The sequence below is a fragment of the Musa acuminata genome, chromosome BXJ3-1, assembly GCF_036884655.1.
Source record: "Musa acuminata AAA Group cultivar baxijiao chromosome BXJ3-1, Cavendish_Baxijiao_AAA, whole genome shotgun sequence".
Classification (NCBI taxonomy): domain Eukaryota; kingdom Viridiplantae; phylum Streptophyta; class Magnoliopsida; order Zingiberales; family Musaceae; genus Musa; species Musa acuminata.
Genome location: NC_088349.1, coordinates 13,221,797 through 13,235,627, shown reverse-complemented (window position 1 = coordinate 13,235,627; position 13,831 = coordinate 13,221,797). Strand labels below are relative to the sequence as shown.

Here is a 13,831-nt window from a genome sequence, read left to right as displayed (position 1 = left end):
TACACTACAGTTGACTCATAAGCCTGTAATTAGATGTGATTTAGATCTTTTTTGTGGATTACCAGAGTATTTGCTTCAGATGAGTAAGAATCACTAGAACTTCATATTTTCTAGTTTAAGAGGAGATTGTTTTTACCTTCTTAACAATACTCTTCTTTTTTTTCGCTTTGTTGAAATTTTATTTTATTTTTTGTTTTACAAAAGTATTGTAGTTTTTAAACCTTGTTTAATGATATGTCAGATGGGCATGCAACAACTGACAATGTTTATGTTATTTTTTATGTTATCCTTTAGTTTAGCAAATAATGAACTAAGGGAGCTAATCAGAATATGATCTTCTGAATGATGATTGACATCATATTTAAATTCTGTTTCATTTTTAATTGTTTGTATTTTCTTCTTAGATTTCTTATGTTATAGTGGTGAATTGGCAGTGACAAAGCATTATCAGCTGAATTACAATATTTTTTATTATATTAATGTCCAATTTTATATCGTTGTTCAATATTCAATTTTCAACAAAAAGATATTATAGCGAATGATTAGTTTTTATGGCAAAGCTCGATAATGGAAAATTATTCTGGCATTTGACGTCAATTCCATCATTCTTTAGATAATTAAATAATGTTTGGCCATCCTCTTTATTTTTTTCTTTATTTAGATAATATATATATAGTTCGTTGAGTTCATGCGATCTAGCATTAGTAAGAAAAAGCAAAGTTAGAAGGGTCTTTTTTTTTGGAAGTACCCTCAATTTTCAGAATTCTTTAATAATATTTTTTTATTAACTACCTTTTTTCCTCCCTTTTCCGATGCACTGATGTTGATAACTCAGTCCAATTATAATATATTTATATTATATTATAATATTTTTTTAATAATATTAAAAGATATTATAATATAAAAAATATTATTTTATTTTTTTTTTAAATTTATATTTAGAATTTTTTACATTATATTATATTATTTTTAACAATAACATAAAGATATTGAAGTATTGTATAATGTTTTTATAACATTATAATTTCTGTACTGTATTATAGTGTTATTTTAATATATTGAAAACACTATAACGCAACACTACGTAATGTAAAATAACTGGACGGATTTATAAGAAAAGGGAGGTAAAAGGACATATGATGGAAGTATTTTAGATACTAGGTAAAAGAAATTATTAAGAAATTGTAAAAATGGTAAAACCCTTTTCGAGAGAAGTCAAAAAAGGATATATATATATATATATGCATTAATTTCATTACACCCCATTGGTGGGATGCTGTGTTGTCTCATGGTGAAAATTTTGACTCATTATGATGTGATAAACATCGTTGATGAGGTACCATCAAATGCTCCGGCATCCGAGATTGGACTGTTGCACCCAACCCTTCAAACAGGCGCTTGGAGAAGGTACCGGAACGACCCACGTGACTCGTTTTTCTCTCGGTCGCCACACGTGTCCGCGCGCGTGTCAGCTACAGAGGTCATCCTCCACCCCGCCAACTCCTCTATCTATCTCGTGCTGTTACTCTGGCTGGCCTTCTTATACGCCTCACGGAAGCAAGGAGGGCGAAATAGGAAATGGCTCCGAAGCGCACCTCGAGGGTTCTGAAGACGACTAAGACGGTGGTCGAGGAGACCGTCGAGGTCGTCTCCATCGGTGGAGACAACCAGAATGGCGTCGAGGTCCTGCCTGGGGACTCCAAGCTCGTGGAGGTCGTGGTCGAGGCCAAGGATGCTCAGGGTCCCAAGGAGGACCTAGGCGAAGGAAAGGAAGCGGAGCCCGAAGGAAGGCAGCAAGCAGAGGAGGAAGAGCCCAGCAGAGAGAAGGAAGCGGAACCACCTTTCGAGAAGAGCATAATACAACAGGAAGAGACGGCAGGCGAGGGAACGGAAGCAGAGTCCATCACTGACAAGGAAACGCAGGAAGAGGCGGCGGCGGTCGACAAGGTCAAGGACAAGGAAGTGGTGCCTCGAACTCCCAAGAAGGTGGAGCAGACCCCGCAAACAGACATGGAGGAACCAAAGGATGGGGGAGAAGGAATGGAAGCGGAGAAGGGGAGGAAGAAGCAAGGGCGAGCGGGACGGAGGAGGAGGAGGAGGAAGAAGCGGTTCAGCGGCGGGGATGGCGGGGAAATGGACGGCACGGGACGTGGGTACAAGAGGTACGTTTTCCGGGTGCTGAAGCAGGTGCACCCGGGGATGGGGATATCGTCGCGGGCGATGGCGGTGCTCGATTGCATGATGGGCGACATGTTCGAGAGGCTGGCGGGCGAGGCGTCGAGGCTGTCGACGTACACGGGGAAGGCGACGCTGTCGTCGAGGGAGATCCAGGGGGCGGTGCGGCTGGTGCTGCCGGGGGAGCTCGGCAAGCGCGCGATCTCCGAGGGCACCAAGGCGGTGTCCAACTACATGGCGGCGGACCGCCACGAGTAGCAGTAGCGTGGGTGGTGTACTGAGGGGTAGGGCGATTTTGGGATCGCATGGGCAGCAGCACTCTCTCGTGTTTTGTTGTGTGCTCTTCTAACGCCGACTATCTAATGGATAATCATTATCTTATTGCGTTTTGTGGGATTTTGTCAAGCTCAATGGCCGTAAAGTCTTGTAGAAGTCATATATATATATATATATATATATATATATATATATATATATATATATATATATATATATATATATATATATATATTTGTTATGAATGTAGTTGATTTTGCCTAAGGCGTATGATATGTGTATGTCTAAGGCGTGTGGTATGTGTATGTCCGTAAAAAATAAGTTTTCTTAAAATTTTTTATGATCTCTTAAAAATTTACAAAAGAGAATATATGTTAAATGAAGTATTTAATTCAAGATTTATGAGTATGTAAATTATAAATATGGACTTCGTAAGCTCTGAATGATCATACGATAAATAGTATAAGATCATCTGTCATGATTAAAAAATTTCATAAGTATTCATATTACTGGAACAAGATAATAAATTAGTTCTAGACATTACCTCAAAAGTCGATCTAATCATGTGCCACCCAGGTAATTCTTGGATGTTGTGTTGTATAACTCTCCACATCATTTTGTGGAGCTCAAAAATCTTTAAAAGGATCGTTTAGATGATTTGTTTCTAGGCAGTTTTGTCTCTGCGTAACGACTGTACACAATCTACATTTATAAGCCTAAAGCAACAATAAAAGCCAATCAAAATGGAGTTGTCAAGACTACTGCAAGTCCTTTATATGCTGTGTAAATATGAATAAAACCAAAAGACATATATATACATAAACAGTATATTGAACACCTTATTTACAACTTTGTTCGTGATATTTTCCCCTACTTATTCGTTCTACATCCTCGTCGAAGTTTTTACGGACATTGCATCTCTTAATTTTCGCTGAATCTTCAATCTTCTGCTCTAGTTGCAACGTGCCTCTTAGCTCCTAACCGCTCTCTATCGTTGTTGTTGAGTAGTCGAACTTTGATCTACTATGCTATTTCAACTCGTCAATAACTCTAACTTTGGTATGGAGTCAATCGAGTTGTGTTGATCTTTGTTGGTTCCTACATATCCTTTAGATGAAGGAAAAAACCTTTATTGTTATACGCTAGTCTCTTAAACGTCTCGTGCCGCTTGAACTTGTTGGATGTTTAATGCATATTACCTCACCAAAATTTATCCATCCGTTCCTCTTCTACTTAGTTGATGCTTCTAAGTATGTTCACTTTCGTTTTTTATTAGTATTATGTTAGTAAATGAAATGGATGCTAGTCATAGGTGCCTAGCAAGCCAATCACGTGAGTGATGACACGTGTGACTTGATACAGAATCTTTTTGCTTATTATATTTTGGCATATATCACTTTATAACTATTGCATATATGCATATATATATATTGTGATATCCTTGGATTTGTGCAATGGGAATCAGATCATGATGAGATCACGAAAATGAGATCGATTCACCTTTAAACATATATTCTAAATAACCCCGGTCATAGGTTACTCAAGAGGGATATCGTGATAACCGGACAGACTAGTGTATTGTATACTCATCCATATGATGGATGCAACTGGTCTCATAGCTGCTCGTGTAGGGACATTAGGGATACAGTACAGGTGCTCATTGGAGAATGAGTTCACTGATTGATCCGCTTACGAAATGTTGGATGGTTGATGATGTCTTATTGTCAGACAGCGATTCCGTAGTCCTAGTGGTATATCTGGTCCTTAGACTTGAGACACCAAGGATATCCTGTATGAGTGCTCCACTCTTTGATACCAAACTTATAGGTTTGGCTGTCTCAGATCTAGTACAGCTGGTCATTGGGAGTGGTAGTCGACCTTACGAGGGCTATTGAGTGTCGATAGAGGATCATCCACTCTCGGCGTCATGAGAGGAATATCTCATGTGTTATTACTCAGACAAACCTGGTCATTCGGGTTGAGAGAGAAAGAGTTCTCCGGGAGAATCCGATTAGAGCGAGACTCGAGTAGAAACCGTATGGGTCTGACAGCACCATGCTCGATATACTGTCTTTGGGATATTAGATGGATGAGGGACTATAGGTACACGGTAATTGAGGACAGACAGGTCCAATAGATTGGATTCCCCTATATCGTCTGGGGACTACGACGTAGTGGCCTAGTACGTCCATAGTCGATGAGTCGAGTGAATTATTACAGAGATAATAATTCACTGAGTTAGAAAGAGTTCTAACAGGTATGACTCACGGCAGCTCGATATTGGGCCTAGAGGGTCACAAACATATGATAGATATTGCGATGAGTAGAGGTTCAGATATGAGATATCCGACGGAGCCATTGTCTTATTAGATATCCAATAAGCCCCTGAATTATTGGATCCCATGAACGAGATCCAATAAGAGTCCATAAGAGATTATTGGATAGAGATCCACTAATCTAAAAGGCTTAGGTTATTGGATGCAGATCCAATACCCACTAGGGGAGGATCCATTAGGGTTTGATAGGGGACCTCTATAAATAGGAGGGATTTAGAGCCTCATAGGCTAGAGCCTTTGCTTGCCTCTCCTATTATCCTTCCCCTCTCCACCTCAGAGCAGGCCTGGAGTTTTGAGGAGCGTCGTTGCAGCCCTACTGTGTGGATCACCGCTAGAGAGGAGGACGCTTAACCTCCTTCACCCTCTCCTAAAGATCTACAAGGAAACAGGGATATACGATCTCCCTAGGTAACACAATCTACTCTATACGCAGTTTTTTCTGTTTCGCGGATTTTACACACCAATCTTCGCACAACGACGAACATCTCTTTGGGAATTGGGGATTTTGTTTTCTTGTTCTTCCGCTATGCATGTGATGTCGCTCCCAAGATTTCCTAACAATGAATAGTCTACTTTTGATAGATCCGATCATCATTGGTGAGATTTGATAACTATTGTTTTTCACTTTCATCAAAGGGTCTTCGAACATGTGTAGAGTGTACTTCAGTTTACTGGTTGGGCTTTAAGTCCAGCCCAAACCAAGTCTAATTTTGGGCCCAGTTGGCCCCTAACCAGGATATAGGATTATCTTTTAATCCTAATCCTAATTACATGTGAACTATGTAACTAAAAACATCCCAAGCAAGTTTTCAACCGCGAACATCGAGTCTTGTTCCGGCGAGCTTTCCGACGAACTTCCGACGAACTTCCGATATGCCCTCGGATTTCTTCTGACGGACTCCCAGTAGGCTCCCGATCTTGTGACGACTTCAACGAGTAGTCAAGCCTTCTCGGTGATCTCCGCGAACCTCCGACGATCTCTTCGGCGAACTTCCGAAAATTCCGACAAGTTCCCGATTTCTTCTCGGTTGGTTCCGGCAGCATTTCCGACGATTCTTCGGACTCTTAAACGTCCATTTGACTCCGGTATTTTTGCTTTATGTTTTCTGGTTATCGTAGTTAATCCTGCATACTTAACTCAATAATATGGATTAGATCAATTAACCCATCAATTGATTTTATCATCAAAATCTGAGATTCAACAATCTCCCTCTTTTTTATGATGACAATCAATTGATGACGGAGTTAAACATAACTCCCCCTATCTATATGCCATATTATGAGAAGATAAAAACACTTGAATTCCATCTCATTGAATTCAAGCATAAACCGATAAGTTCTAACCGTTGAACTTATCATTATTCTCATTAAGCATAAGTAAATACGAAACTTCGATGAAAATCATTTTCAAGTCGAATGATAAGGGATAATTTTTACTACGATAGGAGATAAAGATTTTCAACATGAATTTCATGATATAGATGTAAGGCATGATTTCAATATGATCAACCAATCTTGCGATATTCTCAAAGATTTTGCAAGGCATATAAGACATTCGTATCACACAAGCTTTTGCAATTCATATAAGTCATGCTATCAAAATGGTATAAGTCATCACTTTTCTCCCCCTTTGTCATCAACAAAAAGGAGATGAGACGTGAAACACACAATTTGTGATCATAAAATCATTCGAAAAAGAAGTTAGCATTAAGATTAATCATATAAAATTCATCATTCAAATTTGCTAAAAATATTTATCCAGAATAAAAAAAAATCAGCATTCGTCCAGAAAAAAAATTAGCATTTATTCAGAAAGAAATCAGCATTTATCCAGAATTTAAAAATACATCTCAAAGGAGGGTTCAGTTTTCGTTCAAAAGCAGAAGGAGAAGGATAATATGTCGTTTGGAATTGAAGGAGAAGGATGAAGTCAAATTCACAAAGGAACGAAAAGGATGAGATATTTGTCATATTCAAATAAGCTTATTTTCAGGAATAATTTAACATACCTAGTTCCCTTCTAATGAATTCAAATTGGTCTTCATTTAAGGCTTTTGTAAAAATGTCTGCTAATTGATACTTTGTGTCAATAAATTCTAAAACGATATTATTGTTAAGTACATGATCACATATGAAATGATGCCTAACATCGATGTGCTTATTTCTAGAGTGCTGAATTGGATTTTTAGTAAGACATATGGCACTTATATTATCACATTTTATGGGAATATTTTTTAAGTGAATTTCATAGTCTTCTAATATATTTTTCATCCAAACAACTTATGCATAGCATGCACTTGCAGCAATGTATTCGGCTTCCGCCGTAGATAGTGCAATTGAATTTTGCTTCTTAGAATTCCAAGAGACAAGTGCATGTCCTAAAAATTGGCATGTTTCGGATGTACTTTTTCTATCTATCCTGCATCCGCCAAAATCAGCATCTGCATAAGCTATTAAATCGAATTTATTAGATTTTGGATACCACAATCCTAAATTTGGAGTTCCTTTAAGATATCTAAATATTCTTTTAACGCTCTTAAGATGAGATAATTTAGGATTGGATTGAAATCTAGCGCAAAGTCCTACACTAAACATAATATCCGGTCTAATCGCGATGAGGTAGAGTAGATTACCTATCATTCCCCTAAATGTTTTTTGATCGAAATTTTCACTATTTTCATCCAAATCTAACTTAGTCGAAGTACTCATCGGGGTATTTGTTGCTTTTGAATTATCCATGTTAAATCGTTTTAATAATTCTAATGTATATTTAGATTGGTTAAGAAATATACCATCACTAAGTTGTTTGATTTGTAATCATAAAAAGAAAGTTAATTCACCCATTAAACTCATTTTAAATTCATGACTCATACATTTGGCAAATGATTCATATAGTGATTCATCCGAAGAGCCAAAAATAATATCGTCAACATAAATTTACACAATAAGAAAATTATCTTCAAAGTGTTTGATAAACAATGTAGTATCAACCTTGCCTTTGGTATAATTATTTGAAATAAGAAAGGAACTAAGCCTTTCGTACCAAGCTCTAGGAGCTTGTTTTAAACTATAGAGAGTCTTAGTCAATTTGAATACATGATTAGGTAGAAGAGAATTTTCAAATCTGGGAGGTTTTTCAACATATACTTCTTCCGAAATAAAACCATTCAAGAAGGCACTTTTGACGTCCATTTGAAATAGTTTAAAGTTATTACTGCTAGCATAGGCAAGGAGCATCCTTATGGCTTCTAATCGAGCCACGGGGGTAAAGGTTTATTCGTAATCGATACCTTCTTCTTGGTTGAAACCTTTGGCCACTAATCTAGCCTTGTTTCTAACCACGATACCATTTTCGTCTTGCTAGTTTCTAAAAACCCATTTAGTACCAATGACTAAATGGTCACTAGGTCTAGGAACAAGCTTCCATACCTTATTCCTCTCAAATTGATTCAATTCCTCTTGCATTGCAATAACCCAATATTCATCTTTTAAGGCATCGTCAATGCATTTAGGTTCGATTTGAGAAAGGAAGGCGACGTTAGCACAAAAATTCTTGAAAGAGGAACGAGTTTGAACCCCTTTTGATGTATCTCCTATAATTAGCTCCTTTGGATGAGCATCTATATACTTCCATTCCTTGGGTAAGGAAATTTCGGAAGAAGGTGCATCCAAGTTGCTATTTTGAGGAGGGGGTTCATTTAAATTCAAATTATCAAAACCAAGATCATCATCAAAATCATTTTTCTTTAAATCAGAAATTTCATTAAAAACTACATGAATAGATTCTTCTATTACTAAGGTTCTTTTGTTAAAAACCCGAAAAGCCTTAGAAACGGAAGAGTAACCAAGAAAGATGCCTTCATCGGATTTAGTATCAAATTTTTCTAAGGCATCCCTTTCATTCAAAATAAAGCATTTACAACCGAAAACTTTAAAATAGGAAATATTTGGTTTTTTGTTATTCCATAATTCATAGGGAGTTTTTGATAGGGACGGTCTTATTAGAACCCTATTCATGATGTAGCAAGTCGTATTCACGGCTTCGACCCAAAAATACTTGGGTAGACTATGTTCATTTAATATCGTTCTTGCCATTTCTTGTAGGTTTCTATTTTTTCTTTCAACTACTCCATTTTGTTGAGGATTCCTCGGAGTGGAGAAGTTATGATTGTATCCATTAACTTCACAAAAATTTTGAAAGTCACGGTTTTGAAATTCGCCACTGTGATCACTCCGAATTGATGAAATCATGAAGCCTTTTTTGTTTTGAGTGAGTTTACAAAATTTAGAGAAACACTTAAAACAATCACTTTTGTGAGCTAAGAAATAGGTCTAAGTGTATCTAGTATAGTCATTCACAATTACAAACGCATATTTGCTTCCTCCTAGACTTGTCGTGTCAATTGGTCCAAATAAGTCCAAATGAATCAATTGTAATGGTCTAGTGGTGCTAATTTAAATTTTTGGTTTGAAACTAGTTTTTATTTGTTTACCTAGTTGACATGCATCGCATACTTTGTCCTTAATAAACTTCATATTTGGAATTCCTCGTACTAATTCTCTAGATGAAATCTTAGATATTAGTTTCATGCTTGCATGGCCTAGTCTCCTATGCCAAAGCCAAGCATCATCATTTAAAGCGGAGAAGCACATTTCATTACTTAGTTCATCAAGGTTGATGGTATAGACATTATTTTGTTTTAATGCAATCATAGTTATGTTATGATTTGGTTTTTCAATAATACACACATTTGATTCAAATATAACGATATAACCTTTATCATATAATTGACTAACCAGATTATATTTCAATCCATCAACTAGTAAGACATCATCAATAGAAAATTTTAATTTGTTACCTATGGTTCCCTTGCCAATGATTTTGCCTTGGTTGTTGTCTCCGAAGGTGACGTACCCTTCTTCTTTGCTAGTGAGCATAGAGAAATGAGATGGATCTCTAGTCATATGTCTTGAGCATCCACTATCGAGATACCATCTCTTGCTCCTAGCTTGTGATGGTGTATGTTTCTACAAGAAGGGATTATTTTTAGGTACCCATTTTCTTTTGGGTGCCTTAAAAACTAATATGACTTGTTCATCATATTGCATAGAATTGATCATAGTTCCTTTAGGAACCCAAATTAGTTTGTTCGGACTAATTTTCTTGAATGAACATTTATAAGTTTTATGTCCATATTTGTAATAAAAGTTGCAATTGCTTTGGTGCCGAACATGTAAGACAGGGCCATTAATGAAGGTGGTTGGATTTTGGTGAGGACTTCTCACAAATCCGATTCCACTTCTTTTAGGAATGTTGTTGGGAAAACATGGGGGGCGACATCATATGCACAGCGGAAGATCAAGAAAACAAAAATCCCCGATTCCCAAAAAGATGTTCGTCGTCGTGCGAAGATTGGTGCGCAAAAATCCGCAAAACACAAAACTGCGTATAGAGATTGTGTTACCTAGGGAGATCGTATATCCCTGTTTCCTTGCAGATCCTTAGGAGAGGGTGAAGGAGGTCAAGCGTCCTCCTCTCTAGCGGTGATCCACACAGCAGGGTTGCGACGACGCTCCTCAAAACTCCAGGCCTACTCTGAGGTGGAGAGGGAGAGGAGAATAGGAAAGGCAAGCAAAGACTCTAGCCTATGAGGCTGTGAATCCCTCATATTTATAGAGATCCCGTGTCAAACCCTAATGGGTCCTTCCCTAGTGGGTATTGGATCTGCATCCAATAAGACAAGGGCTCCGTCGGATATCTCATATCCGAACCTCTACTCATCGCAATGCCTACCATATGTGTGTGACCCTCTAGGCCCAATATCGAGCTGGCCGTGAGTCATACCTGTCAGAACTCCTTCTAACTCAGTGAATTATTATCTCTGTAATAATTCACTCGACTCATCGACTACGGACATACTAGGCCACTACGCCGTAGTCCCCAGACAATACAGGGGAATCCAATCCATTGGACCTGTCTGTCCTCAGTTACCATGTACCTATAGTCCCTCATCCATCTAATATCCCAGAGACCGTATATCGAGCATGGTGTTGTCAGACCCATACGGTTTCTACTCGAGTCTCGCTCTAATCGGATTCTCCCGGAGAACTCTTTCTCTCTCAACCCGAATGACCCTGGCCAGGGATTTGTCTGAGCAAGAATACATGGGATATTCCTCTCATGACGCCGAGAGTGGATGATCCTCTATCGACACTCAATAGCCCTCGTAAGGTCGACTACCACTCCCAATGACCAGCTGTACTAGATCTGGGACAGCCAAACCTATAAGCCTGGTATCAAAGAGTGGAGCACTCATATAGGACATCCTTGGTGTCTCAAGTCTAAGGACCAGATACACCACTAGGACTACGGAATCGCTGTCTGACAATAAGGCATCATCAACCATCCAGCATTCCGTAAGCGGATCAATCAGTGAACTCATTCTCCAATGAGCACCTGTACTGTATCCCTAGTGTCCCTACACGAGCAGCTATGAGACCAGCTGCATCCATCATATGGACGGGTATACAGCACACCAGTCTATCCGGTTATCACGATGTCCCTCTCGAGTAACCTATGACCGGGATTATTTAGGATATGTGTTTAAAGGTGAATCGATCTCATTATCGTGATCTCATCATGATCCGATTCCCATTGCACAAATCCAAGGACATCACAATATATATATGCATTTATGCAATAGTTATAAAGTGATATACGCCAAAATATAATAAGCAAAAAGATTATGTATCAAGTCACACGTGCCATCACTCACGTGATTGGCTTGCTGGGCACCTATGACTAGCAATCTCCCACTTGACCTAAAGCCAATCACCTATGTGTCTGATCCCCATTAGACTCCTGTGACGCTCAAAGACAATCTGAGAGAACGGCTTTGTCAGTGGATCTGCAATGTTATCTTCGGATAGAACTCTTTCCACTACTACATATCCTCGGGTTATGATCTCTCTTATAAGCTGGAACCTCCTCAGAACCCTTCTGATGAGACCCGGGGTCTCTTATTTGAGTAATCACCCCATAGTTGTCGCAATATAAGGAAGTCGACTTGTCGCTATCTGTATCGACTCCCAAATCTGTGATGAACTTCTTCACCCAGACTCCCTCCTTTGCTGCATCTAATGCAGCAATGTACTCCGCCTCTGTGGTCGAGCCAGCAGTGGTATCTTGCTTGGAACTCTTCCAGCTCGCTGCTCCTCCATTCAAGGTATACACATACCTTGAATTCGACTCGTTATCATCGACATCAGACTGAAAACTTGAGTCAGTGAAGCCTTCAACCTTAAGGCTATTACCTCCATATACTAGTAAAAGATCCTTAGTCCTTCTTAAGTACTTAAGGATACACTTTACTGCTTTCCAGTGCTCCAAGCCTGGATCCGCCTGATACCTGCTCGTGACACTCAGAGCATGCGCTATATCAAGCCTAGTACATAGCATGACATACATGATAGACCCTATTGCTGAGGCATAAGGTATCATATTCATGTTTGCCCTTTGGAATTTTCCATGCCAAACCTTTTGACAATGGTTTCTATGTACCTGGACTGGGACAAGCCAAGCATCCTCTTGGATCTATCTCTATAGATTCTAATCCCCAAGATATAGGATGCTTCCCCTAAGTCCTTTATGGAGAAGTGTCTAGATAACCAAGTCTTTACTGTGGATAGCATTCCTACGTCATTCCCAATGATGAGGATGTCATCCACATATAACACTAAAAAGGTGATAGCGCTCCCACTTACCTTCCTGTATACACAAGGCTCATCTTCGTTCTTAACGAAGTCATAAGATCTGATTGACTCATCAAATCTTATGTTCCAACTTCGGGAAGCTTGCTTTAGTCCATAAATGGATTTAAGCAACCTACACACCTTATCTGGGCAGTTCTTGGACACGAATCCCTCAGGTTGCATCATATACACCTCCTCCTCGAGGTTCCCATTGAGGAATGCGATTTTCACATCCATCTGCCAGATCTCATAATCATAGTGTGCTACAATAGCCAATAGAATTCTGATGGATTTTAGCATTGCTATGGGTGAGAAGGTTTCGTCGTAGTCAACACCTTGCCTTTGACGATACCCTTTAGCCACTAGCCTTGTTTTATAGGTCTCTACCTTTCCATCTACTCCGATCTTTTTCTTAAAGATCCATTTGCAACCGATGGGTACAATACCTTCGGGCGCATCAACTATGTTCCAAACCTTATTGGAGTACATAGAATCCATCTCAGAATTCATGGCTTCTTGCCACTTCCCGGAGTCTATACTCATAATAGCCTCCTCGTAGGTCTGAGGATCAATATCCTCAGCATCCTCTCCTCTAATATGTCCCACATATCTCTCAGGAGGATGAGATACTCTATCAGACCTGCGTAAAGTTGAAACTTGTGTATTAGGTACCTGAACAGACTCGGGCTGTAGAGTGGTGCTTGAGCTTGGTTCTCTAACTTCGCTCAACTCTATCATTCTCCCACTGTCTCCGCCAAGAATGTGTTCCTTCTCAAGGAACACTGCTCTCTTAGCTACAAAGACCTTTTTTTGTCCTCGAGATGATAGAAATAATACCCACAAGTTTCCTTGGGGTATCCCACAAATATGCATCGCTCTGTCCTTGATTCTAAGTTATCGGGGTTGTGTCTTTCAACGTGGGCAGGGCAGCCCCAAATCTTAACAACCTTAAGATCAGGCTTCTTCCCTTTCCATATCTCATATGGTGTAGACATTACCGACTTAGTTGGAACTCTGTTCAGAAGGTAAGCTGTGGTTTCTAAGGCATATCCCTAGAATGAGATGGGTAGGTCAGCGAAACTCATCATGGACCATACCATATCTAATAATGTACGATTTCTCCTTTCAGAGACACCATTGAGCTGAGGTGTGTAAGGAGGTGTCCATTGGGATAATATCCCATGGTCCTTGAGGAACTGAGTAAACTTTGTACTTAAGTACTCACCTCCTCGATCTGATCGAAGAGTTTTGATACTCTTTCCAATCTGGTTCTCCACCTCATTCTTATACTC

General features: G+C 39.2%; 1 protein-coding gene across 1 annotated transcript; it reads left to right on the top strand.

The window, feature by feature from the left end:
• Positions 1–1,066: 1,066 nt before the first annotated feature.
• Positions 1,067–2,533, top strand: LOC135628746 (histone H2B.1-like). Its single transcript, XM_065135601.1, has one exon. It carries the CDS (start codon positions 1,579–1,581, stop codon positions 2,431–2,433), a length of 855 nt encoding a protein of 284 aa, XP_064991673.1. The 5' UTR covers positions 1,067–1,578; the 3' UTR covers positions 2,434–2,533.
• Positions 2,534–13,831: the final 11,298 nt, after the last annotated feature.